A 14,730-nucleotide genomic window follows, 5' to 3' on the forward strand; every position below is an offset into this window, starting at 1 on the left:
GGCATCCATCCAGACCAGGTGCCTTACCTGCTTTCATCATCTTTACAACTGCCTTCACCTCATCCTTCCTTATTTCTCCTCCATTCTCCTCACTCATCACTCTCATTTTCTTCGTATTTCCCACTGCAGCTATCTTTCCTTCCCTATCCTCCTTCACATTCAGCAACTCCCTAAAATATTCTGCCCATCTTCCCCTCACTGCCATCTCTTCCATTATCAACTCTCCATCTGTACCTTTTACCTTTTCTTCCCTACTTGATTCGCCTCCTCTTCCTCTCTTAATTTCTTTATATACCTTTTAGTGTGTGTGTGAGTTATGCAAGTATGTGTATGCATTAAGTATGTATGCATATTTACCTAGTTGTATCTTATGGGAAGGGGAGCTACGCTTGTTGTGTCTCATCTCTGTATCTCGCCACATCTAATTTGCTCTTAAATTCTTTTTGCACATACCTGTTTGCTTGTATTTACTTATTTGTATTTAAAGGGAAGAAAGCTAAGCTCATAGTGACCCACTTTTATATCTTTGAGCATCCAGTTTGATCTTAAATTCTTGTATAGTTTTTGCACTCACCGTTTCTTCATTCAGTTTGTTCCAGATATATATCACTCTGTGTGGGAAGCTATTCTTTTTCAGATCTCTTTGGTAACTATCCCTTTTTAAGTTTATTTTCATGTCCTCTTGTTTTTCTCTTATCCCACTTCAGTAAATCAACTCTATCAAGGACTTCCATCCCTTGATAGAGATGATTTACTGAAGAGTGTGTGTGTGTGCATGTGTGTATGTATTTACCTAGTTGTATCTTACAGGAAAGGGAGCTATGCTCGTGGTGTCCCATCTTTGTATCTCGCAGTTTCTAGTTGGGTCTTAAATTCGTGTACAGTTTTTGCACACACTATTGTTTTATCAAGTTTGTTCCAGATATCCACCACTGTGTGCAATTTTTTTTCAGGTCTCTTCAATAACTATCCTTTTTGAGTTTAATTGTCCCCTTATATTTCTCTTTACATTTTTTTTTAGTAAAGAGAGGTCATCCAGGAGGTGCTAAGATGGGAGGGAGGGTTGAGGGGAGTGGAGTGTATGTAGGGATGGAATGGATGGGAATGATTTTATGCCTTTTTCTTTTTGGCTACCTCCCTTGTAAGGGGGAAAAAGCTTTGGTATATGTATGTATTTCTCTTATCCCAATTTAATAGGTCCTCTCTTTCAAGGACTTTTGTAAATGGTCAGCAGGTTGCCTCTTTCTCTTCTTTGTTCCAAAGTCTGTAATTTCAATTTAGCCAGTATCTCCCCATATGACAGGTCGAAAGTGTTGGGGCCATTTCCATGGCTGCTCTCTGGATTTGTTCAATTTTCTTTATATTCTTTTTGGCACTGGGTGACCAGTGTCACAACATACTCCAGTCTATACCTTATCATTGTGACTAGTATTTTTTTTAACCATTTCTTCATCTAAATAGGTAAACGCCACTTTTACTGATCTTAGCAAGTTGTGAGATTCTCCAACAATTTTGTTTATATGGGGACATGTCATTTGAGATGATTACTCCCAGGTCTTTTTCAGGTCCCACTTTCTTTACTTCCTTTGTTCCAATTTTATATTGTCATGATATTCTCTTTTTTTTCTGAACTTCAATTATGCTACATATATGTTTAGGTCTACTTCCCAATTTTAGCTCCATTTCCAAACCTTGTTAGGTCCCTCTGTAGTGATTCACAATTTCAGTATTCACTTTCCCCAGCAATTTAGCATCATCTGCAAAGAAGCTCATAATCCACATCTTCATCCATATCATTCACATAAATAGCAAATATCATTGGAGCCAATACTGATCCTTATTGTACTCCACTAATCACCTCCTCCCAAGTTGAATTCTTTTTTCTGAGCACTACTCTCATTTTTCTGCCATGCAAGAAATCCTTGCATTCCTATGTTTTCACGTGTGTGTGTGTGTGTGTGTGTGTGTACTGTGAAAGGTTAAATATGCTTCTAAACCTAATATATATTATCAAAACCTAAAAGTTTTGTATATACTTACTATAGCAGCCTTATTGAGACCCTGACCTTGGGCAGGTTTCTCTACCCCTTCAGGATAAATTTCTATTTGTTTCCTTAATATGTAAACCAAAGAATCCAGGTCCAGTCCTGCAACATCAGTAGGGCCTGGGAAGCAAACATTTCCATAACCTTTCCTTCCAATGGCAAAGTTGTCAACCCAACACTGACCATTGCTGTCTGTCATCTCCCCCAGCTTGTCCAAAGGAGGAATTGTGTAGTAGCCTCTCCGAGTTAACTTTACACCTGAAATTTATGAAGAGAGTATCACTTATTTAACCACTTTTATTCACTCAGCAGGAGAGAGAGAGAGAGAGAGAGAGAGAGAGCACTTATGACCCAGTCACATAGCATTCTTCCGTATAAAGACAAACCTTAGTCTTCATAAAATCATAATCTTTTACATTCAGCTATTTCTCCTTTTTATTTTCCTTCTCAAAACAATTCTCTACTGCCTTTCCCATTTGTTCTTTGTTGAACTAAGGCAGGTAAACTAGTCCTCCTTTTAATCTGGTTTTGGTGGTTGACTGGAATGTTCCTGTGATGGCTAGGGTGATGACCCCTTTCAATGTAAACTTCACCATGATTTTTTTTTATAGCTACACAGTAACATAAAGATGGTATTACCTGAAGCATTAAACTGTACTGCAGGATTGTCTTCTTCTTGAATTTCATCTGTGCTTGAAATATCAAATATAGAAATGTTTTCTTTGTTGGTTTCATTCTCAAGTTCAGGAACATGGTTTTCTTGTTCCTCTTCTTGTTCCTCCTGTTCATTATTATTGTTGGTGGCAGTACCATTCTGCTGGACTCTTCTTACATTTAGGTCTGCCAGAGTGTCATCCATTGTCTCTTTGTCATTCAGTTTCAAACCTTTGATATTGTGCCGGCCCTGTGAAATACAAAGAAATCTGAATTAATTTGAAAAGGCTAGACATACATAAACTTTCATGAGTTTCACAAATCTATTCTGCATGTAATAGTAACATCTACCTTACTCAAGCCATACTAACACTAAGTAACATACCCTGCCACCAAAATCACACTCATCAAAATCCATTCATCACAGCTCCCATATGAGCGTTTTGGAGATGAAGGTTTATCCTTGTTGCCCAGCACAACCCTCAGGTCAATGACAATCCGGCAAGACTAAACCAATTCACACAGTGAGTGAGTGTGTGTATGAGAGAGAGAGAAAGAGATAGGGGGGCAAGGGAGGGGTATAGGGAGAGCAAAACAGGGGGAAAGGGAATGGGGGAGAGATAGAAAGGGGGAGTGAGGAAGAGGGGAAAAGGGTAGTGGGGGAGAGGGGGAAGGGAGGGTGGGGGAGAGGAGAAAGGAAGGGTGGGGAAGGGGGGAAAGGAGGAATGGGAGAGAGAGTGGGAAAAGAGGAAAGGGAGTGATGGTGAGAGTGGGAGGGAAGAGGGAGTGGAAAAGAGAGGAAAAGAGGTGGGGAGAATGGATACATATACATACATACATACATATACCAAGGCTTTTTCCCCCTTCCAAGGGAGGTAGCCAAAAAGGGAAAGGCACAAAAACACTCCCACCCACTTCACCCCCAAACACCCTCCACACCCCTCCCACCCTTCCTCTCATCTGAGCACCCCCCGGATGACGGGTCATCCCTGCACCCTGCCCACCGCCCTGGGTCAGGGTGAGAATGGATAAGAATGGAAAAGAGATGGGAGAGTGGAAAAGAGTGAGCAAGAGGGGGGAATGGGAGAGAGGGGTGAGATTGGGGGTAAGAGGAAGGGGAGGAAAAACAAGGAGAAACAGGCAAAGATAGGGAGGAGACAGGGAACAAGTTTTAATAATAGTAGAAAAATAAATTATCAATAATAATAATAACAACTATGTCCAAACCTTGATGATATCTGGTGTGGGTGTGTTGTCATGTGATGCTGAAATACTTGGAGGTTTCGATGGGCTAACCTCATTTAGTGGTACTGTCAGAGGAGTAACTGGTGATGATGCAATGTCACTTGCAGAATCAGCAATGGCCTGAAATGAAAGACAGTTTTCATTAAGTGTCTTACAAGCACACAATCCTCAAATACACAAAGTATGTCAATATCCTGACTCTTCCTTGCAAAACCAACATCAGGTACCTATGGCAGTGTATTAACATCAATGAGATCTATCACCTAAACCTATTACCATCCTCAACCTCCAGACCAGGCCAAAGATATCTTCCATCTTATACCATCACCACTATCACCTCACCTAGAGGTGCTTGGCACTCAGTCTCCAGACCTTCCTTCAAACTCCCATTTCCACCCCAATTTTTCACCCAAGAAAAACAGACTAGCGACTGTTATCTTCTTCCCGAAAACTGATGATATCCAAATACCTTTATTAGTACAACACTGGCATCCTATTTTTCATTACACTTTTTACTTCCCCAATGCATTTACATGCTTCTCTCATTCTACATTCTATCTCCACCTCTACTCCTCCCTTTTCTGCCACATTCATACTAAAGTATCTAAAACTATCCACTTCCTCCAGTCTTTCTCCCTTAATACTCACTTTCATTTTTTCTACAACATTCTCTCCTTGTATGTACATCTCATCACCTTACTTTTACTCACATTTTTCTTCAACTTCCTTCTATTGCACACCTTCCAAAACTGTCACTAACTTTCTTAATACCTCCTCTGATTCTGCTACAAGCATAGTGTCGTCAGCAAGCAACAGTTGGCTTATCTCCCACTTTTCTCCATTCTTTAAACATCTCAAATCCCCAGCCCATTACCCTTGTATTGTATGTCTATTTCATAGTTTATGGCAAAATATATTCAATCTTAGGAATTACAAAAATAATGCGTAATTGTAAATATGTATGTATGTGTAATTACTCTCGAAGTTTTCATGAGAGTCGTATGATTACCATTCCTGTATACTCATTTAATTATCATTCTCATTCTTGTAATGTGAAAGTGGGATGAATGTGAAATAGGATATCTTTGTAAATATTTTGATATTATTATATTATTTTGAGTGTGTTGTTTTCTGTGTGAAAGGGAATAAATGGAACTAATTGAACAAATGGTAACTTTAGGGAAAATTACGGCATACCCAGAGAATGGACGCGCAGTCAGTTTGTCAGAGAGCGTGTGGGTGTACGCATACAGAATAAAGCAGTGATACGTGTCTGTGTCTATCTTTAGTGCCCCATCTCTAAATGTTGAACAAACTATCAACAAAATAGTAACATTCAACACTTGTGTTTACCTCTCATACCATCCCATCTATGTATAAATTGAACAGCCAAGGCATCATAACACACCCCTGACAAAGTCCCACCTTTACCTCAAACCACTCTCTCCATTTCTGATTCTAACACAGAATCTACTACTCTCATAAAAACTCTTGACTGCTCTTAACAGCTATCCTCCTATCCCATACATCTGTAATACCTCCCACAGTGCCTTCCTGTCTACCCTGTCACAAGTCTTTTCCAAATCAATAAAGGTCCAAAATACATCCTTACCTTTTCCTAAATCTCTCGCATATCTGCCTTACCACAAAAATTTGATCATCACAACCCTTACCCACCCTGCTCCTCACCAGTTAATCCCTGTTCCTCTCCTAATCCTTTCAACCAAGACCCTCCTATAAGCCTTCCCTCCTACATTCAACAAACTGATCCCTCTGAAACTACTACACTCACTTGTCCCCCTTTCCCTTGTAAAGTGGAACTATACATATATTCTTCCAGTCCTCTGGCACTCTACCCTCTTTTAAACAAACATTAAACAACCTCACCAGCCAGTCCACCATCACTGTATCTCCCTTTTTGACACTCCACACATGATACCATCCAACTCAGGTGCCTTACCTGCTCTCATCATTTTAACTACTGCTTTCACCTTATTTTTCTCACTAATCACTCATCTTTTTTGTGTTTCCCTCTGCAATTGCCTATCCTTCTCTATCTTCCTTCACATTGAGCAACTCCCTAAAATACTCTGCCCCTCTTCCTCTTACTGCCATTTCTTCCATTATCATCTCTCCATCTGCACCTTTTACCTCTTTTCTACTTGATTTGCCTCCTCCTCTTAATTTCTTTCTAAAACACCTTTTTATTGTTTTAAAAAATTTGTTATACTCTTAACCCATTTCACATCTGCTCTCCTCTTTACCTCCTTTATTCTATGCTTTAATTCTCTTCTCTTTACTTTTTACCTCTCATATGAGAGTGAGGGTGGAGGGGTGTGGAGTGTATTCAGGGATAGAATGGGTGCGAATGATTTTATGCCTTTTCCTTTTTGGCTACCTCCCTTGTAAGGGGGAAAAAGCCTTGGTATATGTATGTATATATGATTCTCTCATCCTATTCTGTAACCAATCTGTAAAGGCTTCCTTCTTTTCTTCTACAATCTTCTTTGCATCCTCATCCCACCACTCACTACCCTTCCTTCTATCTCCTGTCCTCTTTGTTCCACACACCAACTTTGCACACCTTGTGACTCCCTCCTTGAACCACCCCCATTCCTCCTCCACTCCTAGTTCTATTCCTTCACTCCCTCCCACTCCTCTCTCAGTTTCTTCTTGTCTCCTTTTTCTTTTCTTTCTCATTTAAGCAGTTCCCTCTAAGCACCTCCCTACCTTCCACCTCAACTTACCTTCCACCAAAAAAATGAGATGATATTCCCCAACTCTATCCCCTTAGAACAGATACATCCAAAACTCTTTCTACTATTCTCCTGGTTACTACTATGCAGTCCATTAATGCCCTACCACCCTTCCATCCACCACTCTCTCTCATGTGTACTTTTGCTTGACTTTCTAAACTGTATTTGCTATCAACTCTCTAGACATCTCCACCATCAACTCTCCACTATGATTTTTTCCTGGAACTCCACACTTCCCAACCACTCAGTCTATTGGTTCATTTCCTACCCTAGCATTAAGGTCTCCCAATACCACTACATTGACATTTCTCCCTAAACCCTCCATGCACTTGTTTAAATATATCTAAAACGCCTCCTTTTCCTCTACACTCTTCTCACTACCAGGCCCATATGCTTACATAAACCCACATCTCCCCTCACAGTTTCACCTTCATCCACATGAACCTTGAAGAATCCTTCCACTCCACCACGTTTACCTATCTCTTAATTTACTAGTATAGACACATCTTTCCCTTGTCCTCTCTTCACTCCTGACATCGTCCCAACTACATTACCAAACTCAAACTTGCCCCACCCTTTCAACTTATGTTTCACTCAATGCCGCCACATACATCTTTCTTCTTATGAATATATTGCCTGTATCTTCCCTTTTACTCTCATCTATACCACATCCACGCACATTAAAAGACCCAAACCTTAGGGTTCTGGTTGTGTGTGTGTGTGCATTTTTTTTTTTTTTAAATATCCCCTTTGAGGCTACAGAGTGAAGGATGCTTAGTCCTATCCCTATCCCATTTGTCACCCTTTTCAACTCAAGTGGAAACCTTCAGTGGCAGTATTCTTTTCCCCCCACCATAGGATTAGGGGGGATATGAGAGATAAAAAAAATATCAGAGAAATGGTATAGGATAGTATCAAGAGTGGAGGGACAGCATAAGAGAGGGACAGTCACAGTACAATAAAGTATTTCTTTATGAAGAGAGATTTCCTCTACCACAGACAAAATGATGTGGCTCTGGTCCATCGGGGTTCCCCATATAAACCCTGAAGTATCAGCTGCATGCTACTGAGCAGCTTTTAACCCCACAATAACTAGCAGCCAATACCCCAGACGGGGTACATAATTAAATTTCATACGACACATGAGAAATCTTACATTTTAACACAGATAATCTTGATCATAAAAAGAATTATGACAAACCTGAATTACTCCATTTGTTGAAGAGTCCGGTCTAGAGTTTTTGAAAACCTTCAGGTTTAGCCTTTTCACACTACGATATGAATTTGGCTTGAATATATCATCAGAATTTTCCTTTGGGTCATCAAGACCTGAGAAGAACCACTGACGGTTTCCAGTATTATTTTTCGATATTGGTGTTGGTTTAATTTTGTTTGCTGGAGAGGAGGAAACGTAAGTTGGTTTCACAGTCGTGGTTGGTTTCTGGGTATCTTGAGTTTTCTGCAACAGCTCATCAGCTTTGCCTGGAAAGCAATATATCACATGAGTAAAACTGTATGAAGCCCATGGAGGAGGACCAAAATAGTGTTTAAAAAAGTAACAAAAGGACTTAATCTTTCCTGCATATATCTTAAAATAAAATATCTATACGCAAACTTTGTCTTTATTTATACTTTTCAAACACAACACTGATACATCACAAATCTGGGGCAGACAGCCTCCAACCTTTGAGTTGTACCTGGCCCACAAAATTCCACCATCCAGCAAGCCATTTTTACTGGCATAAACACAGGAGTGTGGCCCAAAGTCTGTGTTAATAACTAAGTTTGATGGGCCTAATGCTACAACTCTGCAGGCCACAGGTTGCCTACCCCATCCCTAGACCTACCTTTAGGTGCTGAAGCATTTTTCAAAAGAGGTGAATCACTAAAGGGATCATGAGTAAGAGCCTTGATTAAATTAACAATATTTGCGTTGTTGCCTGTTCCTGTATTGACTGGGTTAACCAAGGCTGGCTGTGCCCCAAGAGCAGGATTGGTAGTACCAAAGAGGCCAGAACCACCTGTCCCTCCTCCTATTGTAAAACCAGTTCCAGCACTGGTGCCCGATCCAAATGGTAACACTCCAGTACCACCTGGTGAATTGAATCCTGGTCCAACACCAAAGCCCAGGGTAGCTGGTTTTTGTTGTGTTGCAGTATTATGTCCAAACAAGCTTGAACCAAAGCTTGGTGTTGTGTTGCCTGTGAAGAAAACCTTTCCATTACTGCCTTGAACAGAATGCTTAAACATGTTAAAAATTAGTAAATGGGGGCAGTATGTTCATCAATATCCTTTAATTCACTGAACTACATCCAAATGAGCATTTGCTGGGTGAAGGGCAGGTGACTATCTTGAATGACCATCTCCTTACATGTGTGTATGCATGTGCAAAATATACATTTCTAAGCAAACAACTTACCAAACCCTGTACTTGCACCAGTTGGAGGAAATCCTGTCTTGGCTTGGCTGCTCTGACTTCCAAATAATCCAGGTGTTGAGCTTGTTGTGGTACCAAAGGGTGTTGCGGCAGTAGATCCGGAGCTAAAACCAAAGCTGCCAAATCCTGTCTGACCAGCTGGTTTAGCACCAAACAAGCCACCACTCTGCGTACTTGTGTTGCTCCCAAACAAGCTGGGTGTAGATGTTGTTGCTGCTCCAAATGATTTGTTGGGTTGACCAAACAACCCAGTCTGGTTAAACATAAAAATTAAACTAATTAAAATTTTAGGCTTGCATACCATACAATTAAAGCAATTTGGCATTTAAATCAGTACAGACATACATATACAAATCCAAAGCTAAGTTTGACCAATTTAAGCAGATACAAGGGATCCCATGTGAATAGCCCTTTATCTTGTATATTGTATCTTACCAAGGACTTCTCCCTCACAAGGGAAGTAGTCCGCCAAGGCATGACCCAACCCCTTTCATCACCTATTCGTTTCCCTCTCATTTTAGCTCCTTATGCATGAAGGGTCATCCCTATCTCCTGCCCACTGCCAGGGTTGGAAACACTGCAGCAAGACACAGTACATCCACTTCAATTACATAGTGACCTTCCCTCCTCATCCTTTCATGCAAAAAGTAGAGAAATTTCTTCAGGTTTCTTTAAATCATCCATACACAACCCTTCTCCACTCACACCTATACCTTGCCTTCTTCCTTCCTTGCTCAACAGACATTCCTCTTTTGCTCAAAGCCCTTTTTACCACATTCATCTCACTTTCAGTCTTCCTCTCAAGTACACTCCAACCACTCTTTTTGCAAAAATTTCCTTTTATTCTTTCCGTAAGCCCAAAGCATTCTAATAATATTTCAGTCTTATCTGCCAGTTCCCTTTCTACCCCATTCTCCTCATTTCTCACACTATCCATCATCATAACCCCCACCAAACCTTTCGAATGCTTCATCTCGTATTTAAATTTTGCATTTCTGCCTCTCTCCAATTCCAAGTCTCTTCCCCAGAGTGTAGTGGGCACAATCACTCTTCATATAATCTTCTCTTTGTATCCATATCCAGACACCTATTTATCATGACACTTTCCATTTATTTGTTTCCTTCACAGCCTTTACAAAGGATTACAAAGGTGGAGCATGCCGACAGGAGACCTTTTGATCCATATCTAGGTCGGGTGCAAAAAATAGTCTACCTCCACCACCACTCCTTCACTGCCAGCTACATGTGACCCTTAATACTTAAAACTCGTGGCAATAATTGTTTGCTTGATTAAGAACTATAAAAATATGAAAGACAACACAGTTTTGCATCAATACCTTAAGTCTGAGATGTAAAAAAAAAATATTGATTTACTAGACCAGCTGGGCGGGAAATCAAATGTAAAGAGTTGAAATATTTTACATATAGTAATCCGGCACAATATCATAGGCCACATGAAACCCCTTTAATGCAAATAGTCTACAACTTACCTGCTGTGTATTCTGTCCAAAACCAAAGCCAGTTCCTGTTGACCCAAAACCAGTGGCAGTTGGCTGTGGATTCTGGCCAAACAAAGATGGAGCTGATGTAGTTGGATTGGTGCCAAAACCAAAACCTGATTTATTGGGCTGATTTTGTCCAAAAGAGAAGCTAGATGCAGTAGATGTTGCTGGTTGTCCAAAAGGTGTGGCACCAAAGAGCCCTCCACTTGTGTTAGTTGCGCCAAAACCAGCTGAAAATTAAAAGAAAAAATTAATATATATATACATACATATATATATTATAGCCAAAGTCAAAAGGAATTTGCCCAGCCCCATCCTTTTCTCCTGAATAATTACCCAATCAATTAATGGACACACCAACAGGAAATAATTTCAATCCAAATACAAGTAAAGAAAACAAATTAAAGTAACATAAAATCTAACTTACTGGTTGTTGTGGAAGTAGAAGCACCAAATAAGGGCTTGTTTTCAGCTGGCTTGGTCTGACCAAACAGTCCTGTGGTAGACTGACCAAAAAGGCCTCCAGGTTGTGACGGAGGTGGCTGGCCAAAACCACCCAAAGCTGCTCCTGCTCCTGGCCCTTTCCTGCCACTCAGGTAATCTTCCACTCTTAGTTCTTCAAGAGATTTTGACTCGTATTCCTGTTGAAATTATCAAGTATATTCAGTCTCTTATGTTTTATTAGCAAGATCTGAAACAGTTACTGTTCTCTGGATTTTCTCTATCATGTTAATTTATTTCAAACCTGTGCAGCAACCACATCACTATGTCATTGTTGCGTACTCTCCCTTTACCTTATTACCTTTTAAACCAAGGGTTTCTACTTCTCTTCATTTTTATATATATAAAAAAAAAAAAGGGGGGGGGGGCGAAAATAATTCAAAACATACCCTATTACTAAGTGGCTACAGACCTGCTTTTCCATTATTCTAATCTCACCTTCATGCATGTGATGCACTCCATACGTGTTTGTATGCTGTTTGATTGTCCATTTCTGGACACAGTATCTGTTCCAGTAACTGCATTATATTTTATTGTTGTTCCAGTGACAGCAGTTCCACTTCCAAAACCAGCTGAAAATGAAAAAAGTTGTTCAGCAATCAAATAATCTACGCAAAAACATTATGTTTACCAAAATGCATTCTTTATCCTACAAGGGGGGCCAAGATGAGAGGATATGCCCACCCTATATTCATCCCACTCCAATCCAAAAACCCATTCATAATTCCTATTTAAGTACTTCATTAATAAAGGATAATTCCTATACCTGCCACACTGCTCTGGCTAGAGGCAATGCAAGAAAGAGCACTTACTCAGCAGGTCCCAACAGCTGGAATTGGTTAACTTTACTACTTTATTATATGGCCACTTTCCCCTTCAGCCACTCAAGAAACATAAAGAGCAGTCATGAACATCCCTTCAAACTGCATTATTTCCCCATACATTCAAAATTACTCTCCATTTACTCCTTCCCACATTAACCAATGTGGATAGACCTTCCAACAAGTATCCAGTTATGTAGTACAGACCCTTCCCCCATTGTAAAAATATAAACAGGAGCAAATCATGCAAACATTAGCTTCAGTCAAATCATGCAAAATAAAATATCCTTTTCAGGGACTCAAGCTTCGAATGCAATTTCTAGACAATTGTGGCAGTGTTTGGAATAAATGTTTAAAATCTCAACAACCTACTTGATGTGGCCCCAAAAAGGCCTCCAGTGGTAGGCTGTGTCCCAAATAAGCTGCCACCACTGGTCGTAGTAGTGGTGGTTGTACCAAACCCAAAGGGCCTTGATTGATTTTGCTGACTGAATGAAGTTCCAGTTCCAAACAGTCCTGTAAATAATGTTTATTTCAAATAACTACTGCACTATGAACTGTTATTCTTCAACTCTAAAATGGGTCAATGGTATTAACACTCAACAAAATTAGTGACAAGATACAGAAAGACACATTAATGGAAAGTGGACAACATTCAAGAGATAAATGCTTATAAGTTAAGCACGCACCTGTACCAGTTTGTTGCTGGTTTTGCTGCCCAAACAAGCCACTTCCACTTGTGGCACCAAAGCCCCCTGGTGTCTGTCCAAAGCCCCCTGCTGTCTGGGGTTGCTGCTGTTGCTGACTGAAGAGGCCACCAGTGGTATTCTGAGGCTGTGTGGTTGTTCCAAAGAGAGAGGTGCCTGTAGATGTCCCTCCAGTTCCAAATGGTGTGGAGCTACTAAATCCAGTGGTCTGTTTTAATATTAAAACATTTGTATCAAATTACTGTCCTTGTGAAATGTTTCATGAGGATGAATCTTTATGAAATCAAACTTCTTCACCTATTTCTATAACCTTACCCCTTGTCCAAATGTTGACCGGCCAAAGGTGCCTCCAAAACCAGTTGTAGGAGTCTGGGTCGATCCAAACCCAAAACTCCCACCAGCTCCAAATTGTGGAGGCCGTGCACTGAACATTGTTCAAACTATTCTGAAAATGGATTACAATTATTATTTTTATGGTCTTTCTTGACCCCTCCATCAGCTTAATAAAACTATTGTGTATATATATTATATAACTCCAATATCATATCAAGATATCTACAGCAACCTCCTCCTCCTACCAGCACCTCTGGAACATGCCCATACAAAAATCACTCTGCAAACACTCCAAAAGCCCTAAACCCAATGCTAATCAATACCCCCTCCTATGACATTAACCCCACTCTAGAATCACTCCTAAAAAGAAATACAAGAATTAGATAGGCATCAAGCTGAATGACAGCATGTACCTCGTATCTGGTGCCACCAAATCCACACCAAGAAACTGGCTATCAACTATAAGCAACCTTCGTAGGGTGATCACCTAAAAGCAGAACAAATGCATCCTAAATACAAACTGACATGCTACTCAAACAATCGATGCAGTTCCAACTACCTCATGACTAAAATCAAGGTGACCATTCTATAAGACAAATGACCACTTCAACATCATGGAAGCCTGGAGAGAAGAATGGAGACAGAATCTCCCTCAACATGGAGAACTGGTAGCAGACCCCACTGAACCACTGCCCAGATTTACAGCCTATCTAGAAGACAATGAACACAGGAAAACAGGCTGATGTCAGGTCATGGCAGAACAGTAGTCAAACTGCATCGATGGGGCTACTGGGAATCCCTGACATGCCCTGCCTGTCAAGAACTTTCCCAAGATACTGACCACCTAGCGTTGCACTGCCCAGTTACAGCAATCCCAGGGGGATACACTACAATCTATACAGCCAGAGAAGCCTTCATTGGCTGGAGCGATAGCACAAATTTGGAGATGTGAAAAACAACTGTATCTATTGGCACACCTGTTTTGACTACCACCAAGCACTAAGAACAAATACCAATGTAGAATCAGTCTAGTCACTCAAAATGCTCTTGATGTTGTCATCACACAAGATACTGACCACGACTTTAAGAGCAAATTAGACATGGCGGGATACAGAGACAGGACATCATTAGTGTAGTTCTCCTTCCCATAAGATACAACTAGATAAATAAGTAAATACATCATCCTACACTGCATGCTCTCACTCTATCCAGCCGACAAAAATAATCTTCCTTGAATGACATGTGGGTTGAGCCGTAGGCCAGTGCCTGATACCTGGGGACATGGGTCAGATATCATTTAGTACATTATGTTAAGTTTAAACAACTTTCATCCATCATATGCATCACATTTTCATCTTTACAAGAACTTCCATCCCAACACTTGTTTGTTGCAAATCAATAGTCTTCAAAAGAATTCCAAGCTTTCCTTGTGAGCCACTGAAAATTTTCTAGGTCCCATGAGGTCCTCTGTCAAAACACATAACACACAAGTTCATACATGCACTCCATATGAAAAACAAAGGGCATGAGTGTACGTGATTGTGATCCACCTACAATGCTTCCCACTGCAAGTTAATTGACAAACAGTAAGCCATATGATTTTGTCACGATGGGATACTTCTTTTGGATAAACCAATCACATCTGAATATTCAATTGTCACTTCATATCAGCCAATCAAACTATAACTTCACTTTATAAGTTCACATTTCCAGTAGTGCAACAAAATAG

General features: G+C 40.3%; 1 protein-coding gene across 4 annotated transcripts in view; it reads right to left on the bottom strand.

The window, feature by feature from the left end:
- Positions 1 to 14,730, bottom strand: part of Nup98-96 (nuclear pore complex protein Nup98-96) — a 57,870-nt gene that overhangs the window by 33,439 nt on the left and 9,701 nt on the right. For all 4 annotated transcript variants that reach the window (XM_076212133.1, XM_076212134.1, XM_076212135.1 and 1 more), the window contains exons 2-13: positions 12,984 to 13,113; positions 12,651 to 12,876; positions 12,334 to 12,477; positions 11,579 to 11,712; positions 11,067 to 11,280; positions 10,628 to 10,869; positions 9,120 to 9,390; positions 8,548 to 8,901; positions 7,902 to 8,182; positions 3,927 to 4,064; positions 2,685 to 2,949; positions 2,041 to 2,303 (exon numbers count right to left, since the gene is read on the bottom strand). In XM_076212133.1, the coding sequence (XP_076068248.1) occupies positions 2,041 to 2,303; positions 2,685 to 2,949; positions 3,927 to 4,064; positions 7,902 to 8,182; positions 8,548 to 8,901; positions 9,120 to 9,390; positions 10,628 to 10,869; positions 11,067 to 11,280; positions 11,579 to 11,712; positions 12,334 to 12,477; positions 12,651 to 12,876; positions 12,984 to 13,100 (2,649 nt within the window). In that variant the 5' untranslated portion in view covers positions 13,101 to 13,113. The remainder of the gene's footprint in view (positions 1 to 2,040; positions 2,304 to 2,684; positions 2,950 to 3,926; positions 4,065 to 7,901; positions 8,183 to 8,547; positions 8,902 to 9,119; positions 9,391 to 10,627; positions 10,870 to 11,066; positions 11,281 to 11,578; positions 11,713 to 12,333; positions 12,478 to 12,650; positions 12,877 to 12,983; positions 13,114 to 14,730) is intronic.

This window comes from Oratosquilla oratoria, chromosome 29 (genome assembly GCF_046742065.1).
Source record: "Oratosquilla oratoria isolate Oo_2021 chromosome 29, ASM4674206v1, whole genome shotgun sequence".
Taxonomy (NCBI): domain Eukaryota; kingdom Metazoa; phylum Arthropoda; class Malacostraca; order Stomatopoda; family Squillidae; genus Oratosquilla; species Oratosquilla oratoria.